The 19,028-nt window shown below is 39.0% G+C and overlaps 1 protein-coding gene across 6 annotated transcripts in view; it reads left to right on the forward strand.

Moving 5' to 3' along the window:
* Positions 1-19,028, forward strand: part of Robo1 (roundabout guidance receptor 1) — a 997,953-nt gene that overhangs the window by 873,868 nt on the left and 105,057 nt on the right. For all 6 annotated transcript variants that reach the window (XM_016002158.3, XM_076549102.1, XM_076549101.1 and 3 more), the window contains 3 exons: positions 9,228-9,348; positions 9,680-9,818; positions 11,924-12,051. In XM_016002158.3, coding sequence (XP_015857644.1) covers positions 9,228-9,348; positions 9,680-9,818; positions 11,924-12,051 — 388 coding nt within the window. The remainder of the gene's footprint in view (positions 1-9,227; positions 9,349-9,679; positions 9,819-11,923; positions 12,052-19,028) is intronic.

The raw sequence follows: 19,028 nt of genomic DNA on the forward strand, positions 1-19,028 counted from the left end.
TTCAAGTCTTCGTTTCATCTTTGAGCCCCACTTAAGCAGGCAAACCAGGTAGGCATTGAGAAGCCCATGTTTCTTCTTCATTTCCTTGTTAAAATAAAGCCTCCTGAATAGGTTCTCTGGTGGCATACTCGCAGCATATAGAAAGGTCCTCATTTATCCCTCGCAATGAAAATCGTCCTCTCCCTTTAACTTAACTGTGTCTCCGCAGGGTGCCTCCCACTTGCCTGCAATTAGCTAGACTAGTTGAAGTCTGTCATCAAATTATCATAGGTGCCCTTCTGCTGCTGCAGAACAGCCCACTACCAATTTTGAAATTGCTAGGAGGAAGCAGTGAAGTTTCCTAAGAGCCGGAAGTGGCAGAGAACGGCAGCTGCCCCCCAGTCCTAGACAGAATTCTCCCTGGCCCGTGTTCCCAGCTGGCAGTCCCCCAAGCTGTGTGGAGAGCCACGTGCTCCCACTGGGATAATTGCTTTTTCTGCATGAGTCTCTTGTTGCTCCTTTCCGATGATCAAGTGTGTTTAAGCTCCTGGCTGAAATCATGTTGGTTTTCAAACGGCGTTGTAAAGTGTACCAGCAAACAAATGAAATTGGATCATGCGCTCTTGTATGTCTGTAGCTCAGGCAAATATAGGACAGCAATGAAAAGATCTTAATTGCCCGCTTTCCCTGATTCTACTCTGAAGAGAATAAGCTGATGACTTACATGTTATGTTCTCCCCCCCCCCCACTTTGGGATGCTACCCTTCTTATGTCAGGAGATTAAATGTAGAAAGATGATGTGATTGCTTCCAGTTTGTTCTCATATTTTCCGTCCCGTGCATATACTGTGGCCTGGCCTTTTGTTATGAAAGTTTATTTTGCATGTGTGTGCAATCCCCAGGAGCACTATTTACACTTTAAATAGGCTGTGAGAAATGAAATCGACAGTGCCAATGAATTAGTAGAATAAAGATGGATAGTTGTCACTATCAAGTTGAATGTTTTCTTTTCTTTTCTTTTTTTTTTTTTTAATGATGAGGTTGAAACCTGGCTGGTTTAATTTTTTTTATACCCTACAGCAGAATAAAATATGATTAATATTAGTATTCATCTATTATCTTCTTTTGAGCCATCCCAGGGCACAGCTGTTCTCCTTTTGTGTTTGGTCAGGAGGACACCACAGCTTTACCTAACTAGCCTTTTTGGGCTACATGGAGCCAGAATGTCTCTTCATCAAAAATCCTCAGTGGGAAATCTTTTAAACAGTTCATCTTTTTTTCCCCCCTCTCTCTCCCCCTTCTTCTCAGTCTCCTCCACTCATTCCTGTGTCAGCCTCCTGTGCCTCAGCTGAAATAGCCACAGGGAGAAGAAATGAAAGTTGGGTTTTGTTTTTCATGAATGAGATGTCGTAGTTTTCTGAAAACTAGAAAGAGCAAGTTAACTTATGAGCAACTCTGCTAGCTGGAGGACGGTGATGTGGCTGGCTCTGGCTTATTACTGCTGTTAACTCTAAACACGTGTGGTTGGAGAACTTCCTCGGATCCCGTTGTCATTGGCACCAATGCCATTTACAGTCTTATTTAGTGCAATCAGATTCACACACATACGCTATGCACAAGTGAATTCTTGAAATTTACCTTACATTGCAGAGAATCATTGATGTGATTGTGGCAGTAGCTGTCTGTCAGTGCTTTTTGACAGTGGAAATTTATCCCAAATTTCAAGTTTTCTTGGTAGTGACTTTTATCAAGTCATTTTATTGAAGCTTCAAAGAGAAAAACAATACTGTGTATATTCAGAAGTATAAATTACCTACATATAATACTAAGTAATTGTTACTAAGCAAATTTTATCATCCTGATTAAAGCTGTTCTTCTTGAACAGTTCACTTCAGAATCTGAATAGGGAAAATGGCCACAAAAGAACTATTGTGTGTTCTGATACTCTATGAGATCAGAATTGCCTAAATTATCTTTCAATTGATTCCAATATTTCATTTCTCTGAGACGTTTTGGAATACTTACCCAATTTTTTCTCATTTGAACTGTAGAATTATGCTACCATTACTGTTTTGTTTATTTTAGTATGCAATGAACTAGGATTACTATTACTATTTTTATTAATATATTCAGATAACATATTCATATCTACATATGCTGCCTAGGCTGCCCTGCAACTTACTGGCTTGAAGTCAACCGCAATTTCCTGCCTCTGCCTCTGAAGTACTATGATTACTAGATTGTGATTGGCTAGATCCGGTGCGCCTAGCATTCATTTTTAAAAATGGGCTAGTTTGGGTTAGACGCTAAGAATGCTTTCATCTGAACTGCCCAACATTAAAGCCTAAAATGACTTTTGTCGACCCATTAAAAGATATAATTCTCTTTCCCATTTTTCTATATTCCATGTTTAAGCAGGGTATCGTTTTTTAAGTTGTATTTTATGATTGTTACTGTAATCATTATACACATTGGTTTGATGCCAATTTTTAGAGAAGAGTTGTGTGTTGGGGGGGGGGTGCTGGTGCTGGAGTGGGTGTGACTCTCCCTCATATGTTTCTGTTGAAAGAAGTCTTGGGTAACCTCTTGAGACTATCCTGCAAAGCAGAATGATGATGCCTCAGCAGGTTAAAACCCCTGCTACCAGGACTGAGCACCCATCTTCAGTCATGCGTGTGGTTTCTCTGTCTTCCACATGTACCTACGTGCCACGTATACTCACAAAATAAATCAACAAATACCCTGAAAAAAAAAACATTATTAAAAGAATGTCCTGTACATGAATGGCCCCAGGGTATCTGAAGATTGTGAATAACTGGCCTTCTAGGTTACCTGCATCTTATTGTCACTGGAGGGCCATGGTGCATATTGCTGTAGTTCCCAACCACTGAAGAATGATAGTGTCATTCAAAACTTCTCAACTACTTTGCCATATAACCTGAAAATAATTCCATGAGAAAGAAAGTTTTTACAAGGAAAAAATCATTTCTAAGCCCAGGTACATTAGAGATTTTTTTTTCTCTTGTTAATCACGCTTACCAAGACCTTGACTTTCGCTAAGTATTTCCAGTCTTTTTGGAACATCTGTGAAAATGAAGCACTTGACAATTTCTCAGTGGTAAGAGGGTATTTACGTATGTCTTATGTGTATTGTTTAAAATACGTTTCTCTGTTAGCGTTCTGTATCAGTATTCTATTCTCTTGTTCAAATCTATTTCTCAGAAGGTATTTCTGAAGGACCCAAGTTTTTGAATGCAAAAATCTATTAAAGGAAATGGAATAAATTATAGGACAGTTTGCTGGTTAGCAATTTGAAATCAGCTTTGAAGCCCTTAATATAATTAGTGGTTTCGTTTTTTTGGTCTGTTGAATTCAAGTCACATTAAGTTAATGTAATTAAAAGCAGAGAAGATTTTGTGTAGCCAAACTAGTTAATTAGCCCCAGTTGGCTTAGTATGTTAACTGAGAGGTGTAGGGAGAATGTTGAGGAGGTGATGTCTTTAAAAAAAAAAAAATCCTGTGTAACAGACACTGCAAATCTTCTGACTTGCTTTAGGGTAGAAAATGAAGGGTAGCAAGTTCATGTTGAGTTCATCTTTATTTCTGATTGGAAAAGCTGACTGCGGGGTATGCTGTCTACCCAAAGCATAGACAGACCAAAAATCTTACTTAATTTTCTCCCTCCCTCCCTGCCTCCCTTCCTTTCTTAGACACGTGCTCCTATCTATTTAGAGATTATTAGCTTTTCCTCCCCTTATGTACTAGAAATAAAAATGCTTACTGTGATTGTTCGGGTTTCCATAATGGCATATGTCTTTGCTTTTGGTGGAGAAAACGAATCTTACACTTGCGATAGTCTATATTATAGTCACTCAGCAGAGACAGTTCGGTGAGGATAAAGGAGTTAGGAAAAGAGACTGCCTCTTGTTTCTTAGAAATCATTAAGTACGTGGAGAAGATCCCTCCCCCAAGGAAAACAATCATATCCAGTTTCTCTTATGGAAAACTCCCAGGGTATTAAGATAATGTGTGTCAACCACATGGAGGGGTTGCCTTGCCTTAGTATCTCTCAAACATCATCTTTTAAAAGTTGGAGGCTACTCCAAAGAACAATATCAAGTTTAAAGAGATTTGAGATTTTAAAATGTTTAACACCTCCTTCTCTCTCCTCCTGTGTCTCCTTCCTGGAAAGGAGCAGGGCCCCCAGAACCTCTCTTTTTGCTTTGATTTCATTAAGTATGTACATAGCTGCCCGCCCCCCAAGTTCTGTCTAGGGCTTATGGAAATGGGGATTTCTAATGTGGTTGCTGTTGTGGGCTGGTAAGGTGCATGGTATTGAGGAAGTAAGACCCTGCCTTGGATTTTTGACAGAGGCCGAATGCCAGCTTATTGTCTGAGAGCTTAGCAAGTTCGGCTGCACCCCTCCCCAGGATTATGTTAATTGAAGTCTCTCGGCTGCGGTTCACTGTTTAACATTGTGTCTGTTCATTATACAAACTAGTTTTTGATAGGTTTACAATTGGGCTGTCAAATCCAGCTGTAGGACAAGACCTGCCAAGAAGCAGATCTGAGCTTGTTTTAAATAGCACTCTTTTCACATTTATAGTGTTTTGTGTGTGTTGGACATATTTTTCCTCTCTGTTTAGAGAGAGAGGAAATGTCGTTTTTTGAAAATGTTGAAAAGGGCACCATGGATTTCCATGTAGGAACTCAGTATACACTTAGGGTGTTTTTATATGACAACCCAAAATGCAGACTGATGATGGTAGTGAATTCTTGAAAGCTAGTGTGTCGATTTGATCAAGGTGAGAGTACTGTAGAGATGCGTCTCCGTTTCTATTGAAAATGGCAGACCACTGCATTTTCCATAGGTGCGGTCCTAGAGAATAGAACTGTGACTTCCCCATAGCCCCATTTCAATATAGCCATCGCCATAATGTCCAAATCCACTTAGCTTGTGGACTTGGAAGTCTGTCATTGTTCCTCCATTCTTTTTGACTCATGCGTTGTTTGGTTTTGTCACTTACCTCCTCTCAACAATCTTTGTCTCTGCACCTAGGAATTGTTTCATCCATGTACAGTCCATTTTGTGAACTTTAGGCTTTCTTTCCAACCAGTATAAAATACCGTGTGGACCAAGTGCACTTGGGAGGCAGAGGCAGGCAGATCTCTGTGAGTGCCAGGCCAATCTGGTCTGTATAGTGAATCCCAGACCAGGGCTACATATTGAGACCCTATCTCAGAAAAACAAAAAGATATTTTCGATGCAGTTGTCCCAACAGGATTTTGTTGTTGGGGATTGATGGTTTATATACTGGAAAGGTTTTTATAGCCATATGGGAAAATCTCAGTGTTTTTTTTTTTTTTTTTTTTTTTTTAATGGAATAAATAATTCTGATACCATCTCATTTTGTGTCGTATTTCCTTTTCTTGTTTTAAGCTGGTATTTATTCTTGTTCACGGCCAGGAAGTTAGGACAAGACTTCTTCATTCATGGAGAATGACTGTGTATTGGAGGAGCTTTAGCCATGTCTCTGGCTTGTCCCGTGACTGCTGGCACTGCTCCTTGTTGCTGGTTCTGGCAACCAAGCCAGTCTCCAGATACTGCAGCGGCCCCCACGAGGCAGCAGGGTGATTGTCCCCATCCTTTGGGAGGAAGGGATGGCAACCTAGAAAGGCTACGAATTACCTGTATCTAACTGAATTATATTTTTTTAAAAAAAAGTCTGTAAAGTACATGTTTATAAGACAGGAGTTTGTCTATTAATATTCAATATTGAAACATCACTATGCGCTAACAAAGCGCTCTCCTTGTTGACTCTGTTGGACGATAAATGAACTTACTGCAGTTTATACAATTCTAATACTTTTAGAATTGTATAAACACGGGGAATAGCAGAAAGTCTTTCAGCTCTTACAGCTTTCTTCCAGTGTTCTTTTACCTCAGCTCTTGTTCCTGCCCATTCCCTCACAGCTGGAATTATTCCATGACTGAGACGTGCCCAGCATCTCCCCCATAATTCTTGTTAGTTAATTTCCCCTCCTCCTCCATTTGTATGCCATCTTTCAAAAAATAGAATAACATCAGGCTGTAACAGATAATGTTAATTGATGTCCCATGTGTACAAACTCAAGTTGATTTAAGATTCCAAGGATTTAGAAATTGTAAAAGTAAATAAATATTGCATGGTATGAAAACTGTAGAAATAAATCTCTGCGTTTGGAAATTTTTTACGTTATCATCCGTTAGCTCTCATTTTCCTAGATATTTGCATTTTAAAATTATTTTTAAAGCCTTATATTTGTTGTAGATAAGCACGGTGACTTATTGACTTTCTGATGAAAAGGAATGTTGAAGACATTTGTTGGTTTACTCCTTTTTCCTGTTACGTTAATCTAATATTGTTTGCGTTATGTCTTCTTAAATGAAACTCCTCTCCCAAGTATGCAAGGTCATTTAAAGTTAGACTCTTGGGCATGAGAGGAAGGTCCCCACAAGTTGTCCGTAGTTACAGAATCAACAGCAAGATGTACAGAGTACCCCTCAGGTCCTTCATTTCAGTAAGGGAGGGGTTTGTTCTCCCTTTTGTTGAAATGAATCTGTTCCCCTCAATTTTAGACTTGCTCGTGTGAGTGTTTCAACACGAGCATGTAATAAATAAAAGGGACAGTATATCTTTTTAGGAGGATCATCATTTTATGATGTCATACTGGTTCTTAGTCTCAAGAACTCAAGCTTACTAAACACAAATTTGTTAAACAGTAGTTATAAAAATAAGATATAAATTGTATGTGTACTCTCCTCAGGGCCCCTCACAAAGTCAAAGAGACAGACTCTGCTCAAAATCTCAGCCCGGTTCCCACTTGCTCACTAGACAAATCTCTTTCCTCCAACAAAAATGCTACTTCTTGCTAGACATTTTGGCAGGTTCTAGGGCACTCAAGAGCGATTAGAGGCTCCTTTGCCTCATAGCGTACAGCCAAGATGAAAGTAGGTATTAGATTTCTGTACTATCCATAAAATGGCCCTTAATTTCAGCCGTCTCTCCCATTTTCTGTCTCTTGCCATCTCTCCCATCCATCCGTAATTAGCCTATCTCCCCTTCCTTGGGAGAGCTATCTGCCCCCACCCCCACCCCACCTAGCTGCTCACCTTAGACCTGACTTCTGTGGTTCTGTGATGATAGCTTGGTTATCATTAACTTAACAGCGACTAGTCACATATAAGCGAATGCCTATCATATTTGTCTTTCTGGCTCTGGGTTACCTACTTTGTGGAATAAATAGAGGAGTGTTGTCATTAACTACCCTTCAAAAGTGTAGTAGAATTTTGCACTAAAGCAGTTTGGCAATAGTTATTTGGGGGTTAAGGCATCTTTAATCACTGCTTCTATTTCAATGGGGCTTATAGGGCTGGTTAAATTGTTTATCTGATCATGATTTAACTTTGATAAGAGATATGTATATAGAAAATTATCCATTTCTTTTAGATTTTTCAATTTGGTGGAGTATAGGTTTTTAAAATACGTCCTTATGATCCTGGATTCCCTTGATGTCTGTTGATATGTCCTTATTTTCACTTCTGATTTTGTTATTTGGGCGCTCTCTCTCTCTCTCTCTCTCTGACTTTTTGTTAATTTGGATAAGGGGTTGTCAATCCTACTGAGTTTTTCCAAGAACCAACTTTTCCTTTCATTGATTCTTTTTCCTATTTTATTGATTTCAGCTAAGTTTAATTATTTCTTGTGGTCTATTCCTTTTGGGTGTGATTTCTTCTTTTTGTTCTAGAGCTTTCCAATGTGCTGTTCAGTTACTAATATGAGATCTCTCCAACTTTTTTATGTAGGTACTCGGTGCAATGAACTTGCCTCTTAGGACAATCTTCATCATGTCTCATATGTTTTGGGTTATTGTGTGTTCATTATCATTCAATGGTAGGAAGTCTTTATTTTCTGCCTCAACCCATTTTTCATTCAGTAGTGAGCTGTCCAGTTTCCATAAGTTTGTAAACTTTCTGTTATTTCTGTTGTTGTTGATATCCAGCTTTATCTGTGGTGATCAGATAGGATGCAGGGTGGTATTTCCATTTTTTGGTGTGTGTCTATTAAGACCTGCTTTGTGATGGAGTATATGGTTAATTTGGGAGAAGATTCCATGAGGTACTGAGAAAAAGTTATATTCTTTTGTGTTTGGGTGAAATGTTATTGTTATAAAATGTTATGGACCTAGGTATCTGTTAGGCCCATTTGGTTTATGACTTCAGTTAGCTCTAGCGTTTCTGTTGTGGTGTGTCTGGCTATCTTCTGAAGTTGGAGGAGAAGATCTGTGTTATCCATTGGAAGTGGGGTCAGGGAGGGAAGGGATCTGCTACAGAGCTGGGGAGGAGACTGGAGGACTCCATCGGGAGGAGTGGAAGGAGAAGGGATTGTTACTCTGTTTATTGTGACTCATGGGTGATTTGGGGGAAGACCATTCATTATACTTACATTTAAAAAAAAAAACTACATTGGAGGAAAAACCTCTGCTCTCAAAAGGAAGATGTTAGTATGCATTGACAAGTAAGATATTTTCCTTTAAAGAAGTTCTAGCAAACTATCTAGAGACATTTTTCTGTGCTTAGTAATACTAGAATATGAATATATCACTTGTAGCTGATACATATTTGTATATTGATTATATTCCTATGGTTCTTAAAAATTCACCCTTTTTCAACTTAACTCTTTTTTTTTCATTTAATCTTTGTGATTTGCACCTAATTAAAAATATGAAAGTTTTAGCTGATTTAAAATATAAATTAGCCAGACAGTGGTGGCCCACGCCTTTAATCCCAGCACTCAGGAGGCAGAGGCAGACGGATCTCTGTGAGTTCGAGGCCAGCCTGGTCTACAGAGCAAGATCCAGGAAAGGCACGAAAACTACACAGAGAAACCCTGTCTCGAAAAATCAAAAAATAAAAGATAAATAAATAAATAAAATAAAATATAAATTAACACTTAGAGTGAATAGTGAGACTTTACCAAATATATAGGTAAATAAAGTGTTTTTCTTCTTTCATATTGTATATTTGGAATTAAGTTTGTTTAAGGATACTGTTAATAAATATAGCAAATTGTATACACCGACAGTTTTGCTTAGTTATGCTTTGATTTATTTGGTTAGAAAGTTGCCTTTATTTATGAGGATCTCAACTCTGTCACCAGTTATAGACATTTTAATAATATCCGTTTCGATTGTCTTGGTTTTTTGAAGATACGAGGAGGAAAGCTCATGATCACTTACACCCGTAAGAGCGATGCTGGCAAGTACGTCTGTGTCGGTACCAACATGGTAGGGGAACGCGAGAGTGAGGTTGCAGAGCTCACTGTCTTAGGTGAGTGTACTTCTATCTGATTGCATCTAATCCCAGTAGACCATACTCATCGTTATCATTTTCTGTCTTTATAAAAAGGAAAAAAAAATCGACTTTAATCAAACTGTATAACCTTTTCCATAAGGGAGAAAGAAAGACCAGTAATCTTGGGAGAAAAGAGAAAAGGTGAGAAGGAGTCAGGAAAGCAGCTTGAGATAAAGTATTCAAGAATATGAGTTTAGCATAAGTAGAAAACATAGCGGGAGGCCTATAGAAGTGGGCAACTGTGTGGAATAAATGGATCCGTTCTTATTGAACATCCTAAGGGGGTTTCCATTCATTCATCTTCCAGAGAGACCATCATTTGTGAAGAGACCCAGTAACTTGGCAGTAACTGTGGATGACAGTGCAGAATTTAAATGCGAGGCCCGAGGAGACCCTGTGCCTACGGTTCGATGGAGGAAAGATGATGGAGAGCTGCCTAAATCCAGGTACGTATGAGGATATAACAATGTGGTGGATTGCCAGTCGGTGGTGGCACACGCCTTTAATCCTCAACTTGGGAGGCAGAGCCAGACCTCTGTGAGTTCGAAGTCAGCCTGTTCTACAGAGTGAATTCCAGGACAGGCACCAAAACTACACAGAGAAACCCTGTCTTGAAAAACAAAACAAAACAAAAAAAACCAATGTGATGGATCAGTTTGGAATTTCTCTTTCGAATCAGGCCACACTTGTCCTTAGTCTGTGTTCTAAACCTCATTTGTGATAGCATCACTTTCAGTTTTCATTTCATGAAACAGTTGAACAACCCATACTTCAAATTATAATCCTTCCCAGGACTAGTGATAAGTGATGTTGTTGTGTCCCCAATCCAGGATTGCAGCAATGAGCCACAGTTCCCATGATCAGAGGAGAAACTAACAGCAAACAAAAATCAGCACTCTTTAGTGTACTGTGGGGCCAAGCTAGGATATGGGAAATTAAGTGTATGAAATGACTCTTGGATTCATGATATTATTGACTTATAATACACTTATCATGATACATTTGTATCACAAGAACGTCTATTGAGTCTGTGGCCAGAGTCAGGATGGAACCCTAGAGATAATTAGAATCAGGGGGTACTAGCTTGTGTCTGAAGCTCTCAGAAGCATCCATCTGTGACCGTAGCTTGTACTTACAGTGTTCTTTAAATAGATTTCTCTTCCACTCGGCCAAATTTAATGCCAACTTTTTGCAAAGGAGTACATGGAAAAGGAAAATAAACACAGCATTAAACATGGAACTGTGAGCCAGTTAAATACTTGACTTCCTTTTTATTAGCTGTAGTATAACATGGAAAGGCTAAGAATTCAGGATTTCTTGTTGTCTGTTAAATCCTTCAATAGCAGAGGAACAGAGATCGAAGCATTAGGGAGCACTGATGATGAGATGGTGATGTAGAACATTCTGGTCTTGTCACTAGAATATTCTCTCAGGTATTCACTCTGTCAGCAGCATGTATTTGGTCCTTGCTAAGTGTCAGCATTGTAGCTTTAGGATGGACAGTCCATGCTTAAGGAACTTAAAGAAGAATACAGGCATGAGTAGATACCCAATAACATTATCGAGCCCTTTTGTCATATAGATAGGTAGAAAATAGGAGAAACTGCTCAAAGGAAAATGAACCATATGCAAGGGCTGAAATATACAGAGGAATATATATATATATATATGTATGTATGTATATATGTATATATATACATATATATTCATGTAAACACATATATATGTATATATGTGCACTAGAATGCAGAGTAAACTGTTGCAGATAAGGACCATTGCAGCATAGACAGAGATGTACTGGAAACATTCAGCCTAGCTCATGCTCAGAGTACCTGCTAAGCACTTATATGATGTCAGACTGGAGATGCTGAGACCAAATGATGAGGGAATGCATGCAGTAAAGAGTTTCGTCTCACATTGCATGACATGGCTAAGCCACAAAAGGTTAGGATGGGCAGGGTTAATATTCAGAAATAAACTACAACAGTAGATGTTACTCTGTTAAGGGTACAGGCTACACTATTGCTGTGCTTTTAACAGAAGAGAGGCAAGTTTTGTTTTTGATCTATCAGGTAAATGAAGCTAAGGCTCCTTAATGGAGAGAAAGTCAACTGACACATTGGATGATGTATCTGGTGTCGGTTTAAATGTTAGCACTAAGCATTTGAGGAGCAAGACCAAGGGGCCTCATCTTCTAATGCCTCAGTTTTCCCATCTACAAAATAGTATCTGTTGAGTCATAATCTTTTGTTAGAAGTTAAAAGGTTAAAATGTATATAAATCCTTTATATTTGGGATTTAATCAATGGTCCATCCCAGGCCATTTAAGTTTAATTTGAGCGCAGTAACTTGAGGAGATCAATGAATAATTGTTCTTTTAGAAAATGAATTAATTTTCAGGATAGCCATGCGTTACGCTTTGTTTCTAATTGTTTTGAGGAATTGGCTATCTTTTACCTGATACCTAGATCATATCTAATGCATAGTTGTAATGATGTGACTTTCCAAGAAGAAAACCACATAACTTTGCTTTCTTTTATTATATCATCAGATATGAAATCCGAGATGATCATACTTTGAAAATTCGGAAGGTGATGGCTGGTGATATGGGATCATACACTTGTGTGGCAGAAAATATGGTTGGGAAAGCTGAAGCATCAGCCACTCTGACAGTTCAAGGTAGGCAATGGAGATTTTGTGTGTGTGTGTGTGTGTGTGTGTGTGTGTGTGTGTGTGTATACTTGTTTTATCATGAGATATACAATGTTGGTGCTTGCAGAATACACTATTTATTAGTTTTTTATAAATACAGACCTTATTGCTCTAAATATTTTATGTCAAATATCCAAACAGAATATTGTCTATATATTATACAATTGTTGGAAGAAAATGAATTAAATTTTCAGAATTATGATGACTTGTATCTCAAAGGAGAATGAATTTACTCTAATCTCTCTATCTTGAAATATAGTGTCCGCCTAAACTTTTAATTAAATGGTAGCTGTTTCTATGAAATCTTGGTTGTAGCAAGAAAATAAGTTTTACATTGCTTCAGGTTGTGTTTCAGATGAGAGCTGTGTACTGTACTACAATACCAGGTGGATCCTGTGCTCCCCACCTCCCGAGAATGTCACATTTGTTCACAGACTAGGAGCTTTGCCTTCTATTCCCATAATGCCTAGGACAACACAGTTAGTCCGAGTGTACTAAGTGAATAAATTCTGTTTCTCCTTGGCTAGTATTGATGAAGATTTCTTACTGAGTCTATGAGCTAAAGTGAATAGGATATTCAATGGCAGAAGCGTCTTGAAAGTCATCTATGTCTTCCACTGATGTTTACAGATGCTCCTCTGCTTACCATTGTGTTCAGAATTCCGACATCTTCTCCACTCCTCCTCATCCTTGTACCTCTTTCTCCATGATGTCATCATGATTATTTCTCATTGTTTCTCACCTGAGAACTTTTTTTCCCCTCCCAGTGAGAAATTCTTTGTTGTGGTATTTGAGAGGCAATGACCTTTAAATACATTTGATTGCTGTAAAGGATTCTCTGTTTCGACAAGTATCTATAGTAAACCGAGAATATGGCCATAAAACACTTAGGTTGTTTCTGGGGCTAACATTAGCAACACTCGGCTGTCATCTTTTCCGAATGCTGTCTCTTCTAAAGCTATTAAGAAGAAAAAGGTGGCGTTTAAGAGTTTCTCTACAGTGGATGTCCACAAAAGAGCCTGTGGCCTATTCACATTAAAAAAAAAAGAAGGAAGACTATTTCCTTCCTATCTCTAGAGCCATTATGTCCCACTTTGGGGTGTTTAGCTCAACCTCATAAAAACAAAAGGAAAAAAAAGGTCAAGAACAAACATTGAATTTCTGAGGCTTCAGTTCCTTCTCCTTAATCTAAGTTATGCTTGAACTCCTTGCTCGGGCTAAAACTGTGTGAAAGGAACACCGCTTTACATGTAGAGAAAGCATAAATTCAAGCAATGTCAATTCCAAGTTCAAAAGCTCTCCAGAGGCAGCAAGAGTGGCCAGGATGAGTATAGAACATGAAAAGGTGTGTCTGTCTCCAGGCTACTGTGATGGTAAAACTGACTGTCTATCACAGTCAGTTAAATGTGTCTTGCTTCCCGTTGCAGACTCAAAGCCTTCTACCCTGGTGGACTGGTGCTAATATAAACAGCAGTCATTCTTTTCTGTGTATAGTGGGCACTGAAATCAAAATATGGTTTCTTCCTGCAAGTTTAGACTCCATTCCAAAGCAAAGTCAGCCTTAAGTTTTCCATAAGGAATTCTTGCTCCAAAGCCTGAATTAATGTCAGTGGAAATTGGCAACAAATGAACAACTCCAGAACCTGCTGGTTGAATTTAGACATTCTCATTTCAAATGCATTCATTTTTCTATTGTGATGGATCTGTGAGTAGCCCAGACTGTATTACTTCATTCAGTATTAAATATGTACACTAGCATCCCTGTTGAGTTGCTTTAACATGTTAGCATAATAATCAGTGTACTAAAGAAAAGCAACATTTTGATTCAAAAATAGCCAAGAAGGAAACCTGAGACATTTGTTTTTTTCTTCCTTTGTGAAGACTATAGGAAAACATTAGTTACTACAGAGGAATCTAACCAAAATTGAATCCCTTTTGGTAGCAAGAGGTAGGTGCAACAAAGAATTGAGCATTGTAATTTTTTTTTTCTATGTGATTCCTTTTTAAGAGGGAATCGTGGAGTCAGTTTGCACTTAAAAGTGATCTTCTTGGACGAGTGGTGGTGGCAGCGCACACCTTTAATCTCAGCACTGGGGAGGCAGAGGAAGGTCTCTGTGAGTTTGAGGCCAGCCTGGTCTACAAAAGTGAAAGCCAGGACAGCCAGGACTGTTACACAGAGAAACTGTCTTGAAAAACAAACAACAACACAAAGTGATCTAAGAAGAGCACTTAGCCAACCTGTGAATATTTTATTTGCAGAATTCAGGAAGGAAAGCTGCATATTAAAATTATAGGCAAACTCACCATAAATAAGGGTAGTGATTTGATTTTCACCTTCAATACAGAGAAAAGTAAATCCAGTATCTTAAAGGGAATCCTAACTTGAGAGTTATTTCTCTTTTTTCCTGCTCTTTATTTTTTGAAAGCTAAATTCTTTTTTTACTTTTTACCTTTTGTTTTGGTGATTGAACCCAGTACCTCTCTTACCAATGAGTCACACCCCCTAGACCTAGTTCTGCCCTGTTTTAGATGGTATCTATTAAGACACTCTCAGATAGTCCTTACTTGAGTCTAGGAGTTTTCTGTGGCTTTTCTCTCTCTCTCTCTCTCTCTCCCTCCCTCCCTCCTTTTCACTTTTTGTGAGTGTGTGTGTGTGTGTGTGTGTGTGCGCATGTCTATTGTATATTTTTGTGTAAGGTATGTGTGGTGTATGGGCATTGCGTGTGTATATTGTGTGTGCATTGTGATATGTGTTGTGGTGTCAGTGTGTATATCTGTGTATTGTTGTATGTGTATCTGTGTATGTGTGTGTGGTGTGAGTATGAGGGCCTATGTGTGGTTTGTATGTCTCTGTGTGTGCAGTGTGTGGTTTGTGTGTGTCTGGTGTGTATGCATGCATAGTGTGTGTGTGTGTATGTGTGTGTGTGTGTGTGCGCGCGCGCGCGCGCGCGTATACGTGTATGTGTGTTTTGCTAGTTATCATCTTCATGCTTTGCCCTTACTAGACAGTTGTTCTCTTACAGAGCTAAATCCAGTCCCTAGACCTTTCTTGGCTTTTCTACATAGATATTATCCATTGTGCTTTAATAAATTTCTTGTTGAAACTGAAATCTGAGTATGCATTTTGACCTCTGCTTGAGTGGTAAAAACAGCAAGGATGCATCATCAAGAAAAACCAGGCAGTGCCTGGTGACTTGATCCCATCTGCCAACAGTCAACTGCATTGGATCAGAGCTGGAGAGGCTCTGATATGTGGTTCATTCCGTCTGTGGCCAGTGTTTGGAAGCAAGCAAAGCCATAATTGTTGTACCATTTGCATATTTTAATAACATCATGTGGAATAGTTTTTGAATATTTTAGATGTATAAAATAAAACAGACTGAGAAAATAAATAGGAAACTCTAGAACTAGACAAAAATGCTAATTGTAAGTGTCTTGCTATACGTATCTCAACCTGATTGGGGCGCTCATTACTGGAGCACAGACATCTGTCTCTGTACTGTTTTCCACAAAGAAGTTAAAAAGAATAAGGAAATAGTCTGTGAATTGACAGAAATCATAAAGGGCTTGAAAAGGTTTCAGTACAATTCTGGACTTTTCAGAACTTGAGAGTGTATGTCACAAAAATAGTAGCTAAGTTTAGGCTACAGCCATCAAAGCCAGAGCTACACTTGTGATGAGCCTTTATAAAGTAGACGCTGGGTGGATTACTGAATATTATGACCATTTGGAGACACAACTTGCTAATTTTCTGAGTATTCCTCAGAAGGTGCTGGACCTCACCCCTGAATCTGTTAACTGATCAAGTTGATAGCTTTACACATGTTAATATTCTCAGCCCCTCCATCCACCTCTCTGTGATATTGGAACATTTTTACATAGTTCAGAGGCTAATATGATTATTCATGAAAAAAAAAAAAAAACGTCCTCCCAAACTCCTTAATATTCATGACCACTTCAGACTTGGGAGGCCTGTTCAGGTCACTCTGTTTCAGAGCATGTCACTGTACCCTGACAGCCACACCACCTGAGGTCCACACGCAATGTTAGTTATGTAGCAGCCTCACACTAAAGCCGAAATACATTCTGTACTAAACCAGAACACAGATTATTTATTATATAGGTTCATATTTTACTTGGAAAAGAAGGAGGTTATAATAAAATGTGGTGGCATCAGGCAGTTGCAGTCTGCAATACATTCTGCCACGCCTCTGTAACTTGGTCATCAATAAGAATCAAGAATCAAGAATGTCTCAGTTCCCTTAACTTGCATATCAAGTTGTATGTGTCATTGCACTTCGCTATCAGAAGGTGATTCAAGGCTCAACAGTGATTTGACCGATGGAACAATATTTGTTATGTCACACTAGCTGTGCTCTTAATGTCACTCATTAAAATGAGGAAGCCACCCTGTTTGGAATAGTTCAGGTAGAAAAGTGTTTCTGCTGAGTTCCTATTCAGAAACAGTCAGTTAATGCAGACTGCAGAGTCCGTCATCTTCTGGGGTTATGTAACACTTACTACCTGTGACTTTCAATCAGTAGTTCTTTAATTAATGCCCAATGTTTGCCTGCATCTCTATTTTCCCGTGTGTGTATGTGTTTCCTTACACACACACACACACACACACACACACACACACACACACACACACACCATCTGCACACTCCTTCAAGAATTTAATTTAGGGCTGGAGAGATGGCTCAGTGGTTACGAGCATTGGTTGCTCTTCCAATGCTGGGTTCAAGTCCCAGCATCTACGTGGCAGCTCACAACTGTCTGTAACTCTGGTTCCAGGGGATCTGATGCCCTCATACAGACAGACCTGCAGGCAAAACACCAATGTATATAAAGTAAAAATAAACAGATTATTTTAAAAAATAATTTAATGTATAAGCCTAAAAATCCCAAACAAAAGCCAGTACCTTTTAAACAAAAGGTATGGTTCATCACAATCTCAGGCTATTGTTATGTTTGAACTCTAATGTCTCATTTACGAGTGTTAGGATGGTTAGTTCTGTCTTGGTAGGAATGAATTATTTTCCAAACAAGTGCTTAATATCGCGTAATAGCCCCATCCTTTAAAGGAAATTATATTTACGGCAGTATTTATAACAACTTTATAGGTTGTGACATATCTATAAAACATAATATCTAACCAGAAGAAAATAGATGCATCGAGGCACTCTGCCAAGCTTTTAAACACTGTGTCACTGAAACTGTTAGAATTTATGCCTCCCTTTGGTATTTGAGCATGGTAAGACTTTTGTTTCCTACTATTTCACTGTCTTAATCGAAATGCATTACATTGTTTAATGGCCGCTCGTCAGGTAGGCCTTGAGGTTCTTCTTAGACTCAGATAATACTCATGTGAAATTGGTTTGTCTTTCAGTCGCAATCCAAGGCTTTATTATAATGTGGGTGATTTTTTTTTTCCCCTTTGGCTAGATTTAGAATTTTAGTTACTCCTCATGAGTACATCTTCAAAATATGTTTTAAAACATGAGGAGAAAATAAATATTTCTCTTTTAATATATCATTTCTAGCAAACTTATACAATTTATAAATTAATTGCTTCAGTGGCAATTGTGGAGATAGCTTTTCTGAATCGTTTCCCTTTTGAGGACTATTGCAAAAGAAAGGTAGACAAGACCGCCTAGATTTTAAACTCTTAATTCACTCATTTCCAGTTTTGCCCTCAGCATGGAAGATTCTTTTGCTTGAGCTACTCATTGCTTAAACAGGGCAAACTAGATAGTGTTATTAATCTTTCCACGCTCTTCGCGACTTCACAGATAAAGCGGCTCTTATTACTGTCACAATTTTATTTCCATAGTGAATTTGTGACTCTATCAGCAAAATGATCATGTTCCCATCACTGTGTCCCATCAGTCACAGGAAGCTGAACTGAATGCAGACGTCCACACACCAGCCATTTCCTAAGCTATCACCTTTTATCTCCCTGAGTTGAACCATTAGGAAAATCCAATCCCATTTTTGTGCATCTCCCTTACAATAGGAACTAAAAGATACTTAGTTCTCCTGTTTCTCTTGAGGGCTGAATGCTGAAGCACTCAGACACAGGAAGCTGTACGTTGTTATCTCCATTTGTACCCCACTGGACACTTCTCAGGCTTCTCGCAGGAACCAGTTACTCTTCGATGCCTGAGACTTGGCTGCTTTTCTGCCCTTTCTTCCATCCGTGTGAAAGCAAAAAGCAGGTGCCAAACATGGCCCATGCAGGTGATACTCTGTGATCTGATACAGAGATTCTGTAAAATTTTAGCTCCTCCCTCAGAAGTGACTGTCCATGTTCCTACCTTGATCTAAAATCATGCCGTCCTCTCAAATTCACTGTTTAATTTTAAACATCGCCCAAATTGTATTGCTATCTCTCTAAATTCATTGCCGGCATATAATAGCAATGCTAAAATGAATTGTCAAAGAGGTATATGCTCTATTCTATTCCACGGAATTATATTGTCTTTTGCCTCTCATAGGTATTTATGGCAAGTATATAATGAAGGAGAAAAGTACATCCTCATTAGGATTGATTAGCCAGTGACAGCTGCTGGAAGGGCTCTTTAGAGTATGAGATTGACATGAAATGGGGGAGACACAAAGGCAGGGGGAAAAACGGTCCAGGCTGTCTTTGGGCTGACTTAATTGCCACTAATGGGATGTTTCCTAGAGCCTTTTCCTTGATGCGGAACTGCACGTGTCAAACTTGGAGTGTCTCAAGCGCTCCAGTGTGTGATTGACCACTGCTTAGGGCCCCAGTGAGCTAGGAACTGGCGAGCAATTCTAACTTTCAGTAAACCGAGAAGCCACTGTCAGAGGCTTAGCGGAGCCTTGGCGTTTCTTCTGTCTTTGCAGTGAACAGTAGAACCGTAAAGACCTGAGCATGGGAGGGCAGCTTCCCGTGATCCTCCACTTCCCTTGGA

The sequence above is a fragment of the Peromyscus maniculatus genome, chromosome 12 (genome assembly GCF_049852395.1).
Source record: "Peromyscus maniculatus bairdii isolate BWxNUB_F1_BW_parent chromosome 12, HU_Pman_BW_mat_3.1, whole genome shotgun sequence".
Classification (NCBI taxonomy): Eukaryota; Metazoa; Chordata; class Mammalia; order Rodentia; family Cricetidae; genus Peromyscus; species Peromyscus maniculatus.